This window comes from Erpetoichthys calabaricus, chromosome 16 (genome assembly GCF_900747795.2).
Source record: "Erpetoichthys calabaricus chromosome 16, fErpCal1.3, whole genome shotgun sequence".
Taxonomy (NCBI): Eukaryota; Metazoa; Chordata; class Cladistia; order Polypteriformes; family Polypteridae; genus Erpetoichthys; species Erpetoichthys calabaricus.
In genome coordinates, this window is record NC_041409.2 from 47,554,621 (window position 1) to 47,572,264 (window position 17,644).

At 38.9% G+C, this 17,644-nt stretch overlaps 1 protein-coding gene across 1 annotated transcript in view; it reads left to right on the top strand.

Moving 5' to 3' along the window:
* Positions 1-17,644, top strand: part of vangl2 (VANGL planar cell polarity protein 2) — a 101,590-nt gene that overhangs the window by 53,685 nt on the left and 30,261 nt on the right. The window contains exon 5 of the mRNA XM_028821129.2: positions 15,474-16,081. Coding sequence (XP_028676962.1) covers positions 15,474-16,081 — 608 coding nt within the window. The remainder of the gene's footprint in view (positions 1-15,473; positions 16,082-17,644) is intronic.

Here is a 17,644-nt window from a genome sequence, read left to right on the forward strand (position 1 = left end):
GTAAATTTTAGGTAGTACTGATGAAAAGGCTGAAACCAATATGTCTGATGTTTCTTCACCTTTGATGAGATCTTGTAACAAGCAATATTTAAGTGAAAAATACACAGACAATTTTTATGGAAAACATTTTCAAATCTTAACTTTCAGTGGTTTGGTTGTATAAATGCACCTACTGTACCATTCAGCTAATAATTTTAGTAGCATTTTTGTATTGATCACATTAGAGTTTTGATCTATTTGGGTATGTATGTGTCAACTTGACACTCCTGAACTTTACAGTTTTGTCCAGCTCTTCTTTGTAGAAGAGTTAATATTAAGTCAAATTTAAAGGGGATGTCTTTACAGATGAGTTTACAGATTTTCTACAGTCCTTTGACAAGACTCTTGAGTAGGTCAGCAGGATTTGTGCATCAGAATTTCATAGTGAATGATAAATTCTACTTTTTACTTCACCTTTCTGTCAGAGCATAGTATCTTTGTAGCAAATCATCTGGATGTTTAGTTTCACTTCTTCCTTTTCTCACTGGCCTGTTTCTGTGCCTTTGTGCCAAACATCTCTTAGAATTCAATATTTAAGGTTTTACTATGTATTCATCATACCATAAGAGATATTTTACATGTAGTTTTGGAAGGTTAGGTGTGTCTTCTTGTAACCACAGATATCTAAAATGGCACTGCACATTAGAATTGCAAGTTACACTCAACAGGACATTCGGCTCCAGCTTCCTCTGCTGCAAACTATGTAGGCGCCTCATTAGTTTACCCTAAAAAAGATTCAGCACCTTCAGACATCTTACTGTACAAGTCTAGTATATTAATTGACGTATAGAAATGAGAAATTGGGACCACTTAACTTCTGGATAACTAAAGAAGCTTGATTTACCGATGGTCTTCACTCCTTTGTCAGTCTTTTATGTTCTGTACATCTTGTTTATACTTTGATGCTGTTATGTCAAGAACCATCCATGTGCATTTTATAATTTAAGTATAATTTCTCTGGACAGTTACTACTGAAAACAACATGTATGTCTTATCATTATGTTTATATTTTGAATTAGTTAATTTAATGATTCAATGTATTTTCTCTTGAATTAACTTTTATTCATCTTATTTATTACCTCTGTACACAGTTTACTTGTGCCCAATGTATAGTCTTCTGGGAACATAAAAATTAAGGGAATATTTGATGAGAAATTAAGCAAAATGACACGTTTTATTTGCTAATGTTTCATGAAAAACTGGCCATTCAGCTCAGTACTACTGAATGCTTTTTCTTTGGGTAACGGTACAAATTTCACACTTGTTGGCTCCCCAATCCTCTACTTTCAAATCTACTGCTGCATACATTGTATTTATGCTTTTCTAAATGCACCAATGTTTTCAACCATTTTTTACAAAATTTACTCCCAGCCAGTGTTCATCTGTGCCAGTTGGCCTTGTTAAGAAGCTTACATTAAAGTAACAGCTGTCATCACAATTACTGGATCACATTGGAATTTTAAACACTTGTGTCAAGTGTCCCTTAAGTCTTTGTTTACATAAGCTGGAAAAATGTAATTCTGTCCATCTCATATCTTATAGCCCTAATTACATTACTACTTGTCTGTGTTTTCTTGAATGCTGTTATGCCCTTTTTACAATATGTGCACATTAAATGAGCCCTGAATTTGAGATAGGGTCCCAGGTTATCTGCATACTTTTAATGATGTCTGCAGATGTAGCCAACTAGTGTGTTTTGATTTTTATGTAAATCTAATCATTTCTTTTCTAACCCTTTTTTATTCAATTTTGTGATAATCGAAAACTGGGACTTATCCTGACAGTGCTGGAGCCAATGCTGAAATTAATCATGGATTGGACATTACAAGGCACCCACACGTCAAAACCCAGCCTGTCACTCATGTGAGCCTGTTTCCAGTGACTAGTCAACATAACATGCATACCATTGGGATGAAGAATCTGTATCTGTTTGTTTTTAAAAAAAAAAAAAAAGAAAAGAAAAAGAAATCCATGTGGTTACACTGAAAATTTGTGTAATCCACAGACACTGAACAAGCAAGCATTTGAACTCTAGCCCAAACTACTCTACCACCATGCCAATAAGTGAACAGTCTTCTTATATATAAACGTCTACTCATGGAAGTGTGTCTGTCAGTCCGGCCCGGAAGTGAGAGGTGGAGTCGGGCTAAGGGCTCCGCCTCCAAGGAAACAGAAAACTCTCTTAGCCACTAATAACACAAGCGAGGCCAGCACGTTGGGAAAGGGAAACCTCCGAAGAAAGACAAAATCGCTTAGCCGCTAACATCGGCAAAACGGTATCCCTTTTACTTTTCCTCCCACCACTAATGCACAAGCGATGCGAGCACGTCATCAAAACAAATCCTCATAGGAGAGAGATGCCCAGAGTAGTTCCTTTGAATTACCTGACATCTCTACATTTCAATTTTTTTTCTCACGATTTCAGTAGTTTCTAGGACCCCAGGCTTTTTACAGCACGGGCTTACATAGCTAGTTAAGTTATAAAGAGCAGCAGTCATCCTCTAACAAACATTTTTGACTTGTTCCTCTTGCTGTAATCTACTGTTTTCTCTATTCAAGACAGATTTCACCCACTTTCACACTGCACCCTGAACTCATTGATGCTTTTAACGTGCTTATTACTTGGTCATGTAGCATAATTTTCAAAGGGTTTTTCATAATATGGTTTTTCATACTTGCATTTCCTGCACTAATATTGAATGATTTTGTTGCTTACTCTTTTAAGTCTACCTTATTAAGAAAATGTGATCTTCCTGTGTTTGCTAGCTCATTTGTAATGGACATCTTTCTGAAAAACAATAGGTTGTTAAATTACAGTATAATATATAAAAATGCATGAATCTGAAAAAAAATCAATTTTGTGGCAACAAAAAATGTGTTTTGTGCATTTCAAATGTGCATTGGTGCTGAAGAGCTGTTTTTATTTTAAATAATTAAATTATGTTATATATATATATATATATATATATATTTACTAGCAAAATACCCGCGCTTCGCAGCGGAGAAGTAGTGTGTTAAAGAGGTTATGAAAAAAAAGGAAACATTTTAAAAATAACGTAACATGATTGTCAATGTAATTGTGTTGTCATTGTTATGAGTGTTGCTGTGTTTTATATATATATAAAATACACACACACACATATAAACATATATATACATATACATATACACATATATATACATATCTACATATATATATATATATATATATATATATATATATATATATACACATCCACATATCAACATATATATATACACATATATACACACACACACGCTTTATGGGTGATGATTGTTTTACTCTTTTTATCTTTATTTTATTTTATTGTAGAATCAACTCGTATCTGCGCACAGCAGGGCAGCCGTGGGCGGATGCGTATGGTGTATTCACTCCATGTTATCGTGCATTGCGCTGTCAGTGGTATTTTGATAAAAGAATTTGAACAACATATAAGAAGCGTATAAATTATTAAACAGTAAAACATTAACATTTAAGAAGTAAAGTTACATTAAGTACTACTGCAGTGCCTTCGGGTATACCTCATTTTTTGTTTGCCCATTACATGCTTAAATGTATACATTTTTTGGTGCACCTACCCGAGAACATGCGACATATAACCGAGCGTGGGAGAAGCATGGATTTTAAACACGCGTTGAGTTCATCTGCTGGTCTCCATCGTGGAATAACTGGTAATGTTTGACTAAAATCTACAGCGAGTAAAACGACATTACCTCCTTTTTTTTTTTTTACGATCTCTGAGATCTTGCTTTTTTCGGTTCAAGACTTCATAAGCTCTTTTATGTTGTATGGTGTACTTATCCCAAACCATCATCTTTGAATGTTGCAAGACTTTCGCCTTGTATGTAGATCGGGGTAATTACATTCATTGCATTCCTAGTCTGAATCACAATCTGATTGTATGGGTGGTTACCTGGCACTGTAGGGTTGCCACCCGTCCTTTAAAATACGGAATCGTGCCGCGTTTGAGAATAAAAATTGCACGTCCCGTTTTGAATCAATACTGGACGGGATTTATCCCGTATTTTTTTTTATCATTTTTTTTTTAAAGCAGCGTCTCATGCAAATCATCCCACACGCATTTTATGAAGATGCCTCCTTTCCTACTTTTGATTGGGTAATACTTGATGTCATCGTTAGTTTGATTGGTGTTTTTAACTGTCCAGTGAGGAGGGCGTGTCTTTTAAGTAGAGTCTGCAAAGTGTTGGCACTGAGATGTGGCGTCAGCGCCATAGTTGAAGCCCCTAACGTTGCGGTCAGCAAGTCGGCTAACATCCGCCATGTGCCGTCTTTCAGTTGCGAGAAGCAGATCATAGAATGGTTGAAACTGTTGCCCCTAACATTGCGCCACGGCGTGTGGTTCGTTTATACCTCGTGTCTTCTCATTAAACTTTTATCTCGCGAATATGTTATTGCAATCCGCAGCGGGAGCGTTTCTATAAACTTAATTTAAACTTACGTTTTACACCGTGCTTTGTTTCCCTTATGAACATGCTTGTATGCTTAACTCGCTCCGTTCTCAATTGTTTAATTAATTTTTTGCTCTTCGCTGTTTGCGGCTCTTCCTCCATTTCCCCCTACTTCGTTCTTTTATCTCGCGAATATGTTATTGCAATCCTTAACGGGAGCGTTTCAATAAACTGATTGAAAATAGTTTTGCATTTACCTTTTTAGTAAAAGGCGAGCTTTTAAGCCTGAGAAATCACCCCGTAAATGCACACGTTTAATTGGACATGTGTTAATATGTATGGTTACACAGTATTAAAAGACAGTGAACAACGTCAGTTACCTTTGTTCCCGCGTTTGATAAAAGGTGAGCTTTTAAGCCCGAGAAATCACCCCGTAAATGCACACGTTTAATTGCACATGTGTTAATATGTATGCTTACACAGTATTAAAAGACAGTCAAAAATTAACGTCATTTACCTTCGTTCCCGCGTGTGACTCGTGCTGTAAATGTCTTCCTTGTTTTTAGTTCACGTGATTACGTAGGAGGCGTGATGACGCGATACGTGACTCCGCCTCCTCCATTACAGTGTATGGACAAAAAATATGTTCCAGTTATGACCATTACGCTTTGAATTTCGAAATGAAACCTGCCTAACTTTTGTAAGTAAGCTGTAAGGAATGAGCCTGCCAAATTTCAGCCTTCCACCTACACGGGAAGTTGGAGAATTAGTGATGAGTGAGTCGGTCAGTGAGTGAGTCAGTCAGTCAGTGAGGGCTTTGCCTTTTATTATTATAGATATATAAAACCTCTAAGACAAGAGTATTAAGTTGAAAATTAATACTGCATAAAATGTTTACCAGAGACCTGGCATGATATTTTAGAATCATATTAATTAGCTCTTGTCATTTTTTTTTTTTAATATCCTGAAACCTTCCTCAAAAAGAGATTTATTTTTTTCCAGTTTTTAAGATAATTTAAGAAATAACTTTACCATTGATTTATGGGAGGTGAGTTAGGATTCTTCCAGTTAAGGAAAATGATTCTTTGCGCAAGTATTGCATTGTGGGGTATCATAATAGATTATACACTGTGTAATATTATTGTAGTTGGTGTTGGTCTGAATATTGCTGTTAATGACCTGGCAGACAAAGGCTATCTGAGAGATATACAAATACTTTAACCCCAACTAGTCGAAGTATAGAGCATTTGTTAAACAAGTTACCTAGCAAGGTGGGAGCTTAATGATATTGTTCATAATTTGTTTCTTGTTCTGGATACATTTTAGACTATTTTAAATAAGATTCATTTAGGCCATGAGCCATTTTAACAGAATTATCTATTGCATGCATTTTGCCGATTTTACTAATTGAGAGATCTCTTTCACTTTATTTCCGCAGGTCATTTAGGAGTAAATTCCTTGGAATTTGTTAATAGAATTTAAACAAAATTAAAAAACACTATCCAGATCTTTTATCGAAACTAGCCATCAGTTCAGGAAAAGATATTTATGAAAAGTAAAGAAGTCAGTTGGTTTTGGCAGTGCTTTTACCTGCTCGCTTGTATGGCGGAGCATCTACCCCAGATGAAGTGCTTCCATCCACGGCAGAGCTTCAATGACCTGTCAGGCACTGTTGGTGCCTGCCGGAGTTACTTTGAGGCTAGTCTCATCCCAATATAAGTGCACAAGGTGGGTTTGGCAACACCACCACATGGAGCCAGCGTAATTAGCGTTGAACCATGAACCAGCAGTATGCTGTACAGTACATCCGGGCTTCGCTGTGCACACAGGTAAGACTGGCCTATTTCCATTCATAACTTCCCAACTGGACATTTCAGCCTATAACATTATTGCTGCTGGAGTCATATACAGCATACACAGAGTGTCCATACAGTCGTGCAGTGCCTGAAAGGGAAAGGGTGAGAGAGTTAAGCACGGCTGTGCAACTGTAACTTTCTCCTTTGGTCCATTTGCACTCCATTGCATCGTCTAGCCGCCGACAGTGGACTACAGTGTGTCTGAATTCACCACCGCAGTAACACCAGAGCTGGGCTGGGGAGTGGTCCCTCTTTCAAGCCCAGGGATCACCTTCCCTGGGACTGTCGTCTGGGTGCCGCAGGTGGGATAACCAACCTCTTTTCCACTCATCGGGCCGCATGGACTGACTGACTGACCGATGCCATTTGATCTTGACCAGGCTTTATATGCGAGTCCATGATTGCCTTTTATGGGTGTACCAGGTGGTCTGGTAGGGTGTGAAACAGGTAATCACCTGTTCTGCAATCTGTTCTTCAGGACGTAGCAAGTGTACCAGCTTTTCCCACAAGTCAAAGGCCTGAGCCCTTGCTTGCAGCTTTGGGTCAAAGCACCATTCATGATATTGTTGTGCTTGACTGGAGGTGGTGAGACTGTATTGGGCCAAAATCTCACAATTCAGCATGTTGTACTCCACTGCTACTTGCTCCTGCAGATTATAGTAGGCTCTCTGAGCCTTCCCAGACAGAAAGGGTGCAAGGAGATGAGTCCATTCATGGCATAGACACCACTGTCTAGTTGTGGTGTGCTTGAAAATGTGCAGATATGTCTCAATATCATTCCAAGCTTGCATTGGGATGAGCTGTTGTGTGGGCCCCTGCCCCCAGCCTACTTGTAAAACATCTGCTGCCTTGTGACAGACATCCACATCCATTGGCTCTGGTTGTTGCACCTGCAGTTGGTTTGCCAGGTCTGCGAGTCAACACACTGCTTCTACTAGGTTTACTTGGTTGGCCATCCTGCTGACTACTCCTTTTGTGGACAAGTAAGAAATTGTAATTCCCAAGCAAAAGAATGTTGGGGTGCCAAATCGGTCATCCCTGTTTACTTCTCCAAATATTAAAAAAATACAGGTGCTCCCAGTTGCAAAAGCAACAAAATATAAACAAAATAACTGCAAACGGGCTTAAATCAGGGTCAAGCTTGGGGTACTGAAATGCTGCCATGCTTTGCTCACAGCTCGCCTTCTCCTTCTGGCTGCTTGCAATTTATCACAGAAAAACCAGATGGCACAAAGTCAGGTGCCCTCCAGAGGCTTCTTCTCTGTGTTGCTGGAGAAAAATGACTGCATATGGTTAGCAACTGTGCCTCCTCCCACCCCAAAATTATACTACATACCTTACAGGAGCCCAGAAGGTGATCCACAGATAATCATGTGTGACAACAGCTATTCAGTTAATGGTCATTTTGGATAGAACTAGTCATGAAATATCATTGCTTACATATGTTTTTCTTTTTGTCTGTTGTAATTGTCAGGGAGATTTCCTTTGACTTCTTTGTAATATGGGTTGCAACTAAAAGGAGAATGTATAATAAATTGCACACAGGCAGCAAGTATGCTAGTATTCAGCCTTTTTTCCCAGGGGCAGGATCAGTTACCACTGCAGCACCATGCCCCTATTCATTTTTGACACCATGTTTCCCTTTTATTATTACCAGTATTTAGGCGAATATCCAAGATGACTTAACTAATTTACAAATACCATATATTTGACACAAGGCAAAACAAAGAACATGACCCTTTTTAGTCTAGTGTTATATTTAGTTGGCCAAGTAGTGGGCACAGGAGCAAACAATAAACAAGAGTAAATGAATAGAAGAGTGTTAAATGCCTCAGCAGGGGACATACCTTTCACATCTTTATCTAGATAGCAGCAGATGGTAGTGGGGGTTGGGTGACCACTGTGCACATGAACACACAAGCACAAAAATGATATCATCTTAGTTTTTATATAAAAAGCATCTTTGTGTAATGTTAAATGATTAGAATTTGGTTTAATTTTTGAATTGGTAAATGCCTTATATAAACGAGCATGTTACTGTTATTGTAATTATTTATTCTTGCTTGTATGCAGTGCCTTCTGTGTGAAATTTGTAATCTTTATGTTTACACACGTTTTCTCCAAGAATTCTCATTTGAATTGTGCAAGTTACTGCCGTGATCGACAACACTAAAGTGGTATTGCAGTGAATACGAATCCTGGCCATGGTTTCTACTACACAGTTACTACTTACAAGCAGTCTGGTGTTAAGGCTAAGACAGTGAATTTTAATTCCTACTGTTGTTGGTTCAAATCCTCCTGAGATCCAGAAGTAATAAAATAGGTATTTATAGCTGTAATGTTTTCTGAAATTGTATGTCACCTTAGATAAATTCTTCAGTAAAATAACAATATTTTAGCCTTCAACCTGATTCATAATTTGGCTGCACATATTTTGCTACCCTATATATTTCTCTTGTAAAACACCTGAAATTGTACAGTGGACGATGCAGATGGAAATAAGAAGCGGTGTTGCAATTTCTGTCCTTTGTAAATTGGTATTAGTTGGTATTGCATTTGTTAATTTGGTAATTTAATGTCCTGAATTGGATTAAGCTGGATGGAGAATGCTTTATGTTATTTTGTGTCCCTTTTACTAAGATCTGTAATAATTTGTTAAAAAAAAAAAACAGGATTCAAATTGGGTCGTGCAGTTTATCGCTGCTGGAAAAGTGCAGAAAAACCCAAATTTTAAAATGATACTAGGATTTCAGGATTTTCAGTTACAGTACAATACAGCGTATTTCTTGTATAGCATTTGTCATGAAGAAAAGTTCTCTTTCTCTTAAAGAAGGCAGTCTCAGAGACCAGATGGGAATGCATAAACATCTTTGTTACTCAGTGTAACAAAGAGACTTGACCATGGTGCAAGTGCTTAAACTTGGAAGTGCAATGTTTTATATTACATTCCTTATTATCTATGTAAAATACTCTCCTTTTAGTTCTTCCCACCATTACTTAATGTTCAAGCTCACTACTGGCCATTACCTAGTGACCATCATCAGAATTCCATGTTGACTTTCCCCTCCCCTTTGTATCATGTAGGCGAGCAATTCTGTGTCACATCAGGGAGTCTAGACTAAGATTGGGAGATTTGGAGTTAATGTGTTATTTGCTTTGGAACCGTTTTGATACTACTACTAAGTCTGAAAGCTGGAATCCATGCTGAAGTCAAAATTTTTGTACAAATCCAAAACTAATTCAAACCCACATAAAAAGGTGCTCCTTTTACTCGACTAACATTAGTCATTTCAACACCAGTCTGTTATCAAGGCAAATCCTAAGTGTTTTTTTAACATTACTTAAATTAAGTTAAATAGGGTGTGAAAAGTTGAACATATAAGCTTCAAGAAAGGAACGAGCAGTTGCACTGGCTTTGTGACATAATAATAATCATCAGACTCAAAACTTTATTAATAGCAAAGGAAATTGCTTAGATAGATAGATAGATAGATAGATAGATAGATAGATAGATAGATAGATAGATAGATAGATAGATAGATACTTTATTAATCCCAATGGGAAATTCACATTCTCCAGCAGCAGCATACTGATACAATAAATAATATTAAAGAAAGATAATAATGCAGGTGAAAAACAGACAATAACTTTGTATAATGTTAAATGTTAACGTTTACCCCCCCTGGGTGGAATTGAAGAGTCGCATAGTTTGGGGGAGGAACGATCTCCTCAATCTGTCTGTGGAGCAGGACAGTGACAGCAGTCTGTCGCTGAAGCTGCTCCTCTGTCTGGAGATGATACTATTTAGTGGATGCAGTGGATTCTCCATAATTGATAGGAGCCTGCTGAGCGCCCTTCGCTCTGCCACAGATGTTAAACTGTCCAGCTCCATGCCAACAATAGAGCCTGCCTTCCTCACCAGTTTGTCCAGGCGTGAGGCGTCTTTCCTCTTAATGCTGCCTCCCCAGCACACCACTGCGTAGAAGAGGGCACTCGCCACAACTGTCTGATAGAACATCTGCAGCATCTTATTGCAGATGTTGAAGGACGCCAGCCTTCTAAGGAAGTATAACCGGCTTTGTCCTTTCTTGCACAGCGCATCAGTATTGGCAGTCCAGTCTAATTTATCATTCAGCTGCACTCCCAGATATTTATAGGTCTGCACCATCTGCACACAGTCACCTTTGATGATCACTGGGTCTATGAGGGGTCTAGGCCTCCTAAAATCCACAACCAGCTCCTTGGTTTTGCTGGTGTTCAGTTGTAGGTGGTTTGAGTCGCACCATTTAACAAAGTCATTGATTAGGTCCCTATACTCATCCTCCAGCCCATTCCTGATGCAGCCCACGATAGCAGTGTCATCAGCGAACATTTGCACATGGCAGGACTCAGAGTTGTATTGGAAGTCCGATGTATATAGGCTGAACAGGACCGGAGAAAGTACAATCCCTTGTGGCGATCCTGTGTTGCTGACCACAATGTCAGACGTGCAGTTCCCAAGATGCACATACTGAGGTCTGTCTTTAAGATAGACCCTAAAGATGCTTATGTTACAATTATACATTGTTACATTATACATACACAATACATAGACAAAGGCACAAGTAACACAAAGAACAAATATAATAAATAAGCATATAAAGTAAAATAGAATATAAATATCAAAATAAGCTACAATAAATACTCATTCATTATGCTCTACAGGGATGCAGTGAATTAAATATAATAGACTGTATACATCTGAGTATTCTACAAAATCCCAAGTTTACTAAACAGAATAACACAGAAGTATTTCACATAATAATATTGCACATATAGGTGAAATGTTGCACATTTTGAGAACAAAAAGTTATAATTTATTCACATAAGAAACAACAGATGAGTTATTGCACATTGAATTAGTTGAAAAAATGTTCTGGGAGATCCATTAAGGATAAAGGGAACAGCTTATTGTGTGGATGAGTGACCAGAAGAGGAGCTATGGAGTCTGATGGCTATGGGGAGGAAGGATTTTTTGTGACAATTCAATGGAACACTTTATGCTAGTCCGTTTACTGCTAAAAATGCTCCTCTGTTCAACCACAACACTAAGAAGTGGGTGATTAGCATTTTCAATAATAGACTGATATGTAGGCAACATTCTCCAATCTGCCACAGTTTCCAAGCTGTCCAGTTTCTCTCTTACTTCAGAGCCAGCCTTCTGAATCAGCTTTTTAAGCTTCTAAATGTCTGCTGCCTTCATATTGACCATTCCAGCATGCCACAGCTAAAAAAAATGGCACTGGCAACCACACACTCGTAGATCATCCGCAGCATAGTATTACAGACCCTAAAGAATCTGAGTCTAGGAAATCCAGCCTACTTTGACCCTTCTTGCATATGGCCAGTGAGTTCTTAGACCAGTCTAACTCACTGTTCATATACACCTCCAGATACTTGTAGTCCTGAACGAATGAGCTCAACATCCACAGCTTTAATAGACCAGGGAGTAAATGGAGATCATGCTCTTCTCAAATCCTCCACCTGTTCTTTGGGTTTACTGGTGTTTACCTGCAGCTGATTTGGCTCACACCAGTCAACAGAACTGTCTACTGCCCTCCTATATTCCATCTCATCACAATGCCTGATACTTCCCACTATTGCAGAGTCATCAGAAAATTCCTGCAGATAGTAGCCCTCTGTGTATACAAGGTGAAAAGCAATGGTAGCAGCACTGCCCCTTGTGAAGCACCAGTACTAGGGAATCCATTCCCGGACGGGTTTATCCATTCCCGGGAATTCAGGAATCCCTCATGTCATTCCCGGGAATCCCGGGCTCCCGGGAATGACTCCATGCACGGGCATCTCACATGTGAACAGTTTTAGAACAACTGACACTTATTTTTAATAAAACTACTGCAATATGTTGACACAAATAAAAGACTAACCATATCTACAAGCAGTTCATGCTGCCATATAAGTACATGTATCTTTAGTTGCGATAAGAGCGTAGAAAGCACAACGTGTCCAGCGTGCGGTCGTCCATGCGAGAGTGCACCTTCGTGCAGAAGTATGCCAGCCGCTGAGAAAGCACGCTCTGCCTCCACTGAGTAAGCGGCACAATCATCAGATACCGATATACTTGTTCTAAACAACGCCCACGCTTGCCGTTGCACTGAAACACCTCCATTTCAGCTTTTACTGATACATCCAGTTTCTTGTCATCATTCTGTGATGGCAAGTTTCTTGGCACAGATAATACAGATGCAACAGACTGACGCATTGCAATTTCAAGTTGCTGTTCAAAGCTATTGTCTGATGAAGTGCAAGCTGCAGCAATGGCGCCACCTCAATTATTTTCAACTATAACTGTTATTTCTTAATCGATTTTTACACGCTATATACGCGAGCTTGGCCGTTCCTTTTTCCCGGGAATTATAGCAGTTTCATTCCCGGGAATGAAAAATGTCTGGAAATGGATTCCCTAACCAGTACTACACAGCAAAGTGTCAGACACACAGCCCTGTAGCTGCATATACTGTGACCTTCCAGTTAAATACAGTAATCCCTCGCTATATCGCGCTTCGCCTTTCGCGGCTTCACTCCATCGCGGATTTTATATGTAAGCATATTTAAATATATATCGCGGATTTTTTGCTGGTTCGCGGATTTCTGCGGACAATGGGTCTTTTAATTTCTGGTACATGCTTCCTCAGTTGGTTTGCCCAGTTGATTTCATACAAGGGACGCTATTGGCAGATGGCTGAGAAGCTACCCAGCTTACTTTTCTCTCTCTCTCTCTCTCTTGCGCTGACTTTCTCTGATCCTGACGTAGGGGGATTGAGCAGGGGGGCTGTTTGCACACCTAGACGATACGGACGCTCGTCTAAAAATGCTGAAAGATTATCTTCACGTTGCTACCTTCTGTGCAGCTGCTTCCTGAAGCGACATGCTGCACGGTGCTTCGCATACTTAAAAGCCAAACAGCCCTATTGATTTGTCTGCTTTTCTCTATCTCTCTGACATTATCTGCTCCTGATGCGCACTCCTTTGAAGAGGAAGATATGTTTGCATTCTTTTAATTGTGAGACGGAACTGTCATCTCTGTCTTGTCATGGAGCACAGTTTAAACTTTTGAAAAAGAGACAAATGTTTGTTTGCAGTGTTTGAATAACGTTCCTGTCTCTCTACAACCTCCTGTGCTTCTGCGCAAATCTGTGACCCAAGCATGACAATATAAAAATAACCATATAAACATATGGTTTCTACTTCGCGGATTTTCTTATTTCACGGGTGGCTCTGGAACGCAACCCCCGCGATGGAGGAGGGATTACTGTAGTCCATGATCTACGTGACTAAGGGGGCATAAACCTGCATTGCAGACAGCTTACTCCCCAGTCTGGCTGGCTGGATGGTGTTAAAGGCACATTAGAGATCAAAGAACATAACCCTAAGTGTTCTTCCTGGCTTGTCTTGGTAACTAGGTATTGTGCAGAAGGTGGATGATGGCATCTTCAACCCTGATCCTCTCCTGGTAGGCAAATTGGAGGGGATCCAATACAGACTTAACCAGGGGGCGAAGTATTTCCAGGACCAGTGTCACTGGCCTGTAGTCAGAGAAGGCTCTAGGATGTTCCTTATTTGGTACAGGAACCAGACAAGATGTTTTCCACAGCAGTGGCACCCCTATTTATAATTTAAAAGTACTGGGAAAGTCATATTTTGTAACAAAACAATCCATTTCAAACTGTATAAATCAAGTTGTCCTATTTAATTGTGTCTAAAAAATCAGTGCTTGAATACTGTGGGTTAACGTTTAACAAAAGTCCGGAAATCGGAGGTCTTGTAATACAGTAATCCCTCCTCCATCGCGGGGGTTGTGTTCCAGAACCCCCCGCGAAAGGTGAAAATCCGCGAAGTAGAAACCATATGTTTATATGGTTATTTTTATATTGTCATGCTTGGGTCACAGATTTGCACAGAAACACAGGAGGTTGTAGAGAGACAGGAACTTTATTCAAACACTGCAAACAAACATTTGTCTCTTTTTCAAAAGTTTAAACTGTGCTCCATGACAAGACAGAGATGACAGTTCCGTCTCACAATTAAAAGAATGCAAACATATCTTCCTCTTCAAAGGAGTGCTCGTCAGGAGCACAGAATGTCAGAAAGAGAGAGAAAAGCAAACAAATCAATAGGGCTGTTTGGCTTTTAAGTATGCGAAGCACCGCGGCACAAAGCAGTTGAAGGCGGCAGCTCACATCCCCTCCGTCAGGAGCAGAGAAAGAGAGAGAGAGAGACAGAGAAAAACAAACAATCAAAAATCAATATGTGCCCTTCGAGCTTTTAAGTATGCGAAGCACCGTGCAGCATGTCGCTTCACGAAGCAGCTGCACAGAAGGGAGCAACATGAAGATAATCTTTCAGCATTTTTAGACGAGCGTCCGTATCGTCTAGGTGTGCGAACAGCCCCCCTGCTCAATCCCCCTACATCAGGATCAGAGAATGTCAGCGCAAGAGAGAAAGAGAGAGAAAAGTAAGTTGGGTAGCTTCTCAGCCATCTGCCAATAGCGTCCCTTGTATGAAATCAACTGGGCAAACCAACTGAGGAAGCATGTACCAGAAATTAAAAGACCCATTGTCCGCAGAAATCCGCGAACCAGCAAAAAATCCGCGATATATATTTAAATATGCATACATATAAAATCCGCGATAGAGTGAAGCCGCGAAAGGCGAAGCGCGATATAGCGAGGGATTACTGTAAAACATTTAAATATTGATGACATTACAAATAAATTATTGACAATGTAATTGTTCACAAACTATTGAAACTGCTTTTCTTTAATGCAAAAACTGAAATATCTTTTGAAAAATTTGCCTGTACCCAAGTATACGGCTATCCTAATATGTTTAACGTTTTAAATATACTTAGCAAGAAAATCATTCATATTCATTCCGACGGGAATTTGCCATGCTATACTGATCTCTTATATTATGGCATGCATTCTTTGAAAACAATAATTCCAATGATACAGCAAAGTGATGACATTCAGATGTGCGCTTTAAAAATTGATCCATGAGGATTGTATCTTCTCTGAAACTGACTAGATTTTTTTTAATTGGGTTTTTGATTTCTTAGTAGACTCATTTTTCCATTTTAATTTACAGGATGATAACTGGGGAGAGACCACCACAGTAGTCACTGGAACATCAGAACATAGTGTGTCTCATGAAGATGTGACTCGCATAACAAAGGATGTGGATGAATCTGTGACTCCTGACTGCCGTCGTTACCTTGGACCAGCCTTGTCAGCAGGTCTTGGTCTCTTTGCATTTGTAACTCCTCTGGCATTCCTTTTGCTTCCTCAGCTGCTATGGCGGGATGACTTAGAACCATGTGGCACTCCTTGTGAAGGCTTGTATGTGTCCCTCGCCTTTAAACTCTTGGTTTTACTTATTGCATCGTGGGCACTGTTCCTCAGACCTCCTCGGGCCACCCTTCCTCGGATCTTTGTATTCCGCTCCTTGTTGATGGTACTTGTCTTCCTGTTTGTGGCATCATACTGGTTATTTTATGGTGTGAGGGTCCTGGAACCCAGAGAAAGGGATTACCGTGGTATAGTGGAATATGCAGCTTCACTGGTGGATGCACTTCTATTTATTCAATACCTGGCCGTCATTTTGCTGGAAATAAGACAAATTCAACCAGCCTTCTGCCTAAAAGTAGTTAGAACAACAGATGGTGCCAGCAAGTTCTACAATATTGGACACCTCAGGTAAGCCAAATGTAAAATAATTGCTAATTATAAAGTATGTGCAAAGATCTTAATAATATTGTTTATGGTTAATGTTTTAATATTTAGCACTAGTTGTGTAAGCTCTTTAATTTGTTCACAAAATTGTTTACATTAGAAGTGTATTCTAAGATTCAAAATTTATTTCACTATTAGTTTCAATTACAATTATTTATTCAACTGGGTGTATTTCAAGTTTTCTCCTAATGTTATCTAGAATTTGCAGTTTTCAAAATACTATTATTATTGGTGCCTTCAGTTAACTTTTGATGAACAGTCTGTCTAAATGTTAAAATAAAATAACAGCCAAAGTAGATCTCATCAGGCCTTGCGGTGGGGCTTAAAGAAGTTTGAAGTTAGTAAATGGTACTATGATCTAGTAATTACTTAGATCGTTATCACCGCAGCTTGCATCTCAAGCCATGTGTTTGTGTTATAGTGGCTCCAGATTCTTATTCAGTCCTGGCACACTTAGTTTCCCTATAAAAAAATTATTTTATACCTCAGTGTACATGCAGTTGTATAAAAATACATTTTACACTCTAAAATCTGTGAAATAAATAAATAGATTAAAAGATACCCTAAAATATCCCTTATCAGGATTTGTTTTTATTGGTTGGTCCCTCTGTGGAAAATATTCTTTTAAGCAGTATGCGAGGTGGCTTCACATGCCATACTTATGTGCTGTTTGCAGTCTTTAATGGAGCAAAGCAAACTTCCACAATGGAGAAGCAATTTCTGTGTTTTTATTTGTAAATAAATGTTTAAGGTGATCAAAATATATTTTCATGCTGCTGGTTAGCATTGTGTTTAATATGTCTATCCAATTATCCATTTTAACACTAGTGTCTATAGAAAAAGTATCTTTATTTCTCCAGGTTACTGAGATACTTTCACATTATGCCAATTTACAACTCGGGCAAAGAAAGATCGTGAACCCTAACTTTGGATTTAAGTTTCAGAGTTAAAGGAGATTAAGATTCAACAAAACACCAATGAACAGAATTTAAAGTTAGTTATATGAATTAGCAGGTTTATATGTGCTTCAATAACCCAATTATTCACAGAAACTGGATTTCTAAAATGCGATGTAAGCCTTTATTTCGATTAGACAAATCAGGTTACTGGCCTCAGAGAAACCCGATTAACAGACATAGATTTCTCTGCAAATAATTTGATTATGTGGCCATGTAAACCCTTAACCGTGTTACTGTTATTGCTTTTGTAGTCTGTGCATGTCTGTTGCACTTTGTGAATGTGAACACATATTTGCTTCGCACATGCTTTCAGCAGCCAAAATACATTTCCAGAAGAAAACGTTCAGGCAATCATGCTATTCTTTCTCCTGGTTGAAATAGTCTGTCTCAGTATTTCAGAAATTACTACATTTATTTTGATGAGTTAAATGTACTAATGTATGCAGTAGTGCTAACATCACATTAAAAGTAACATGAGTTTAACAGTCTGATTACTTTTTAAAGTAAGGAGTAACCTGACGCATACAGTGCATCCGGAAAGTATTCACAGCGCATCACTTTTTCCACA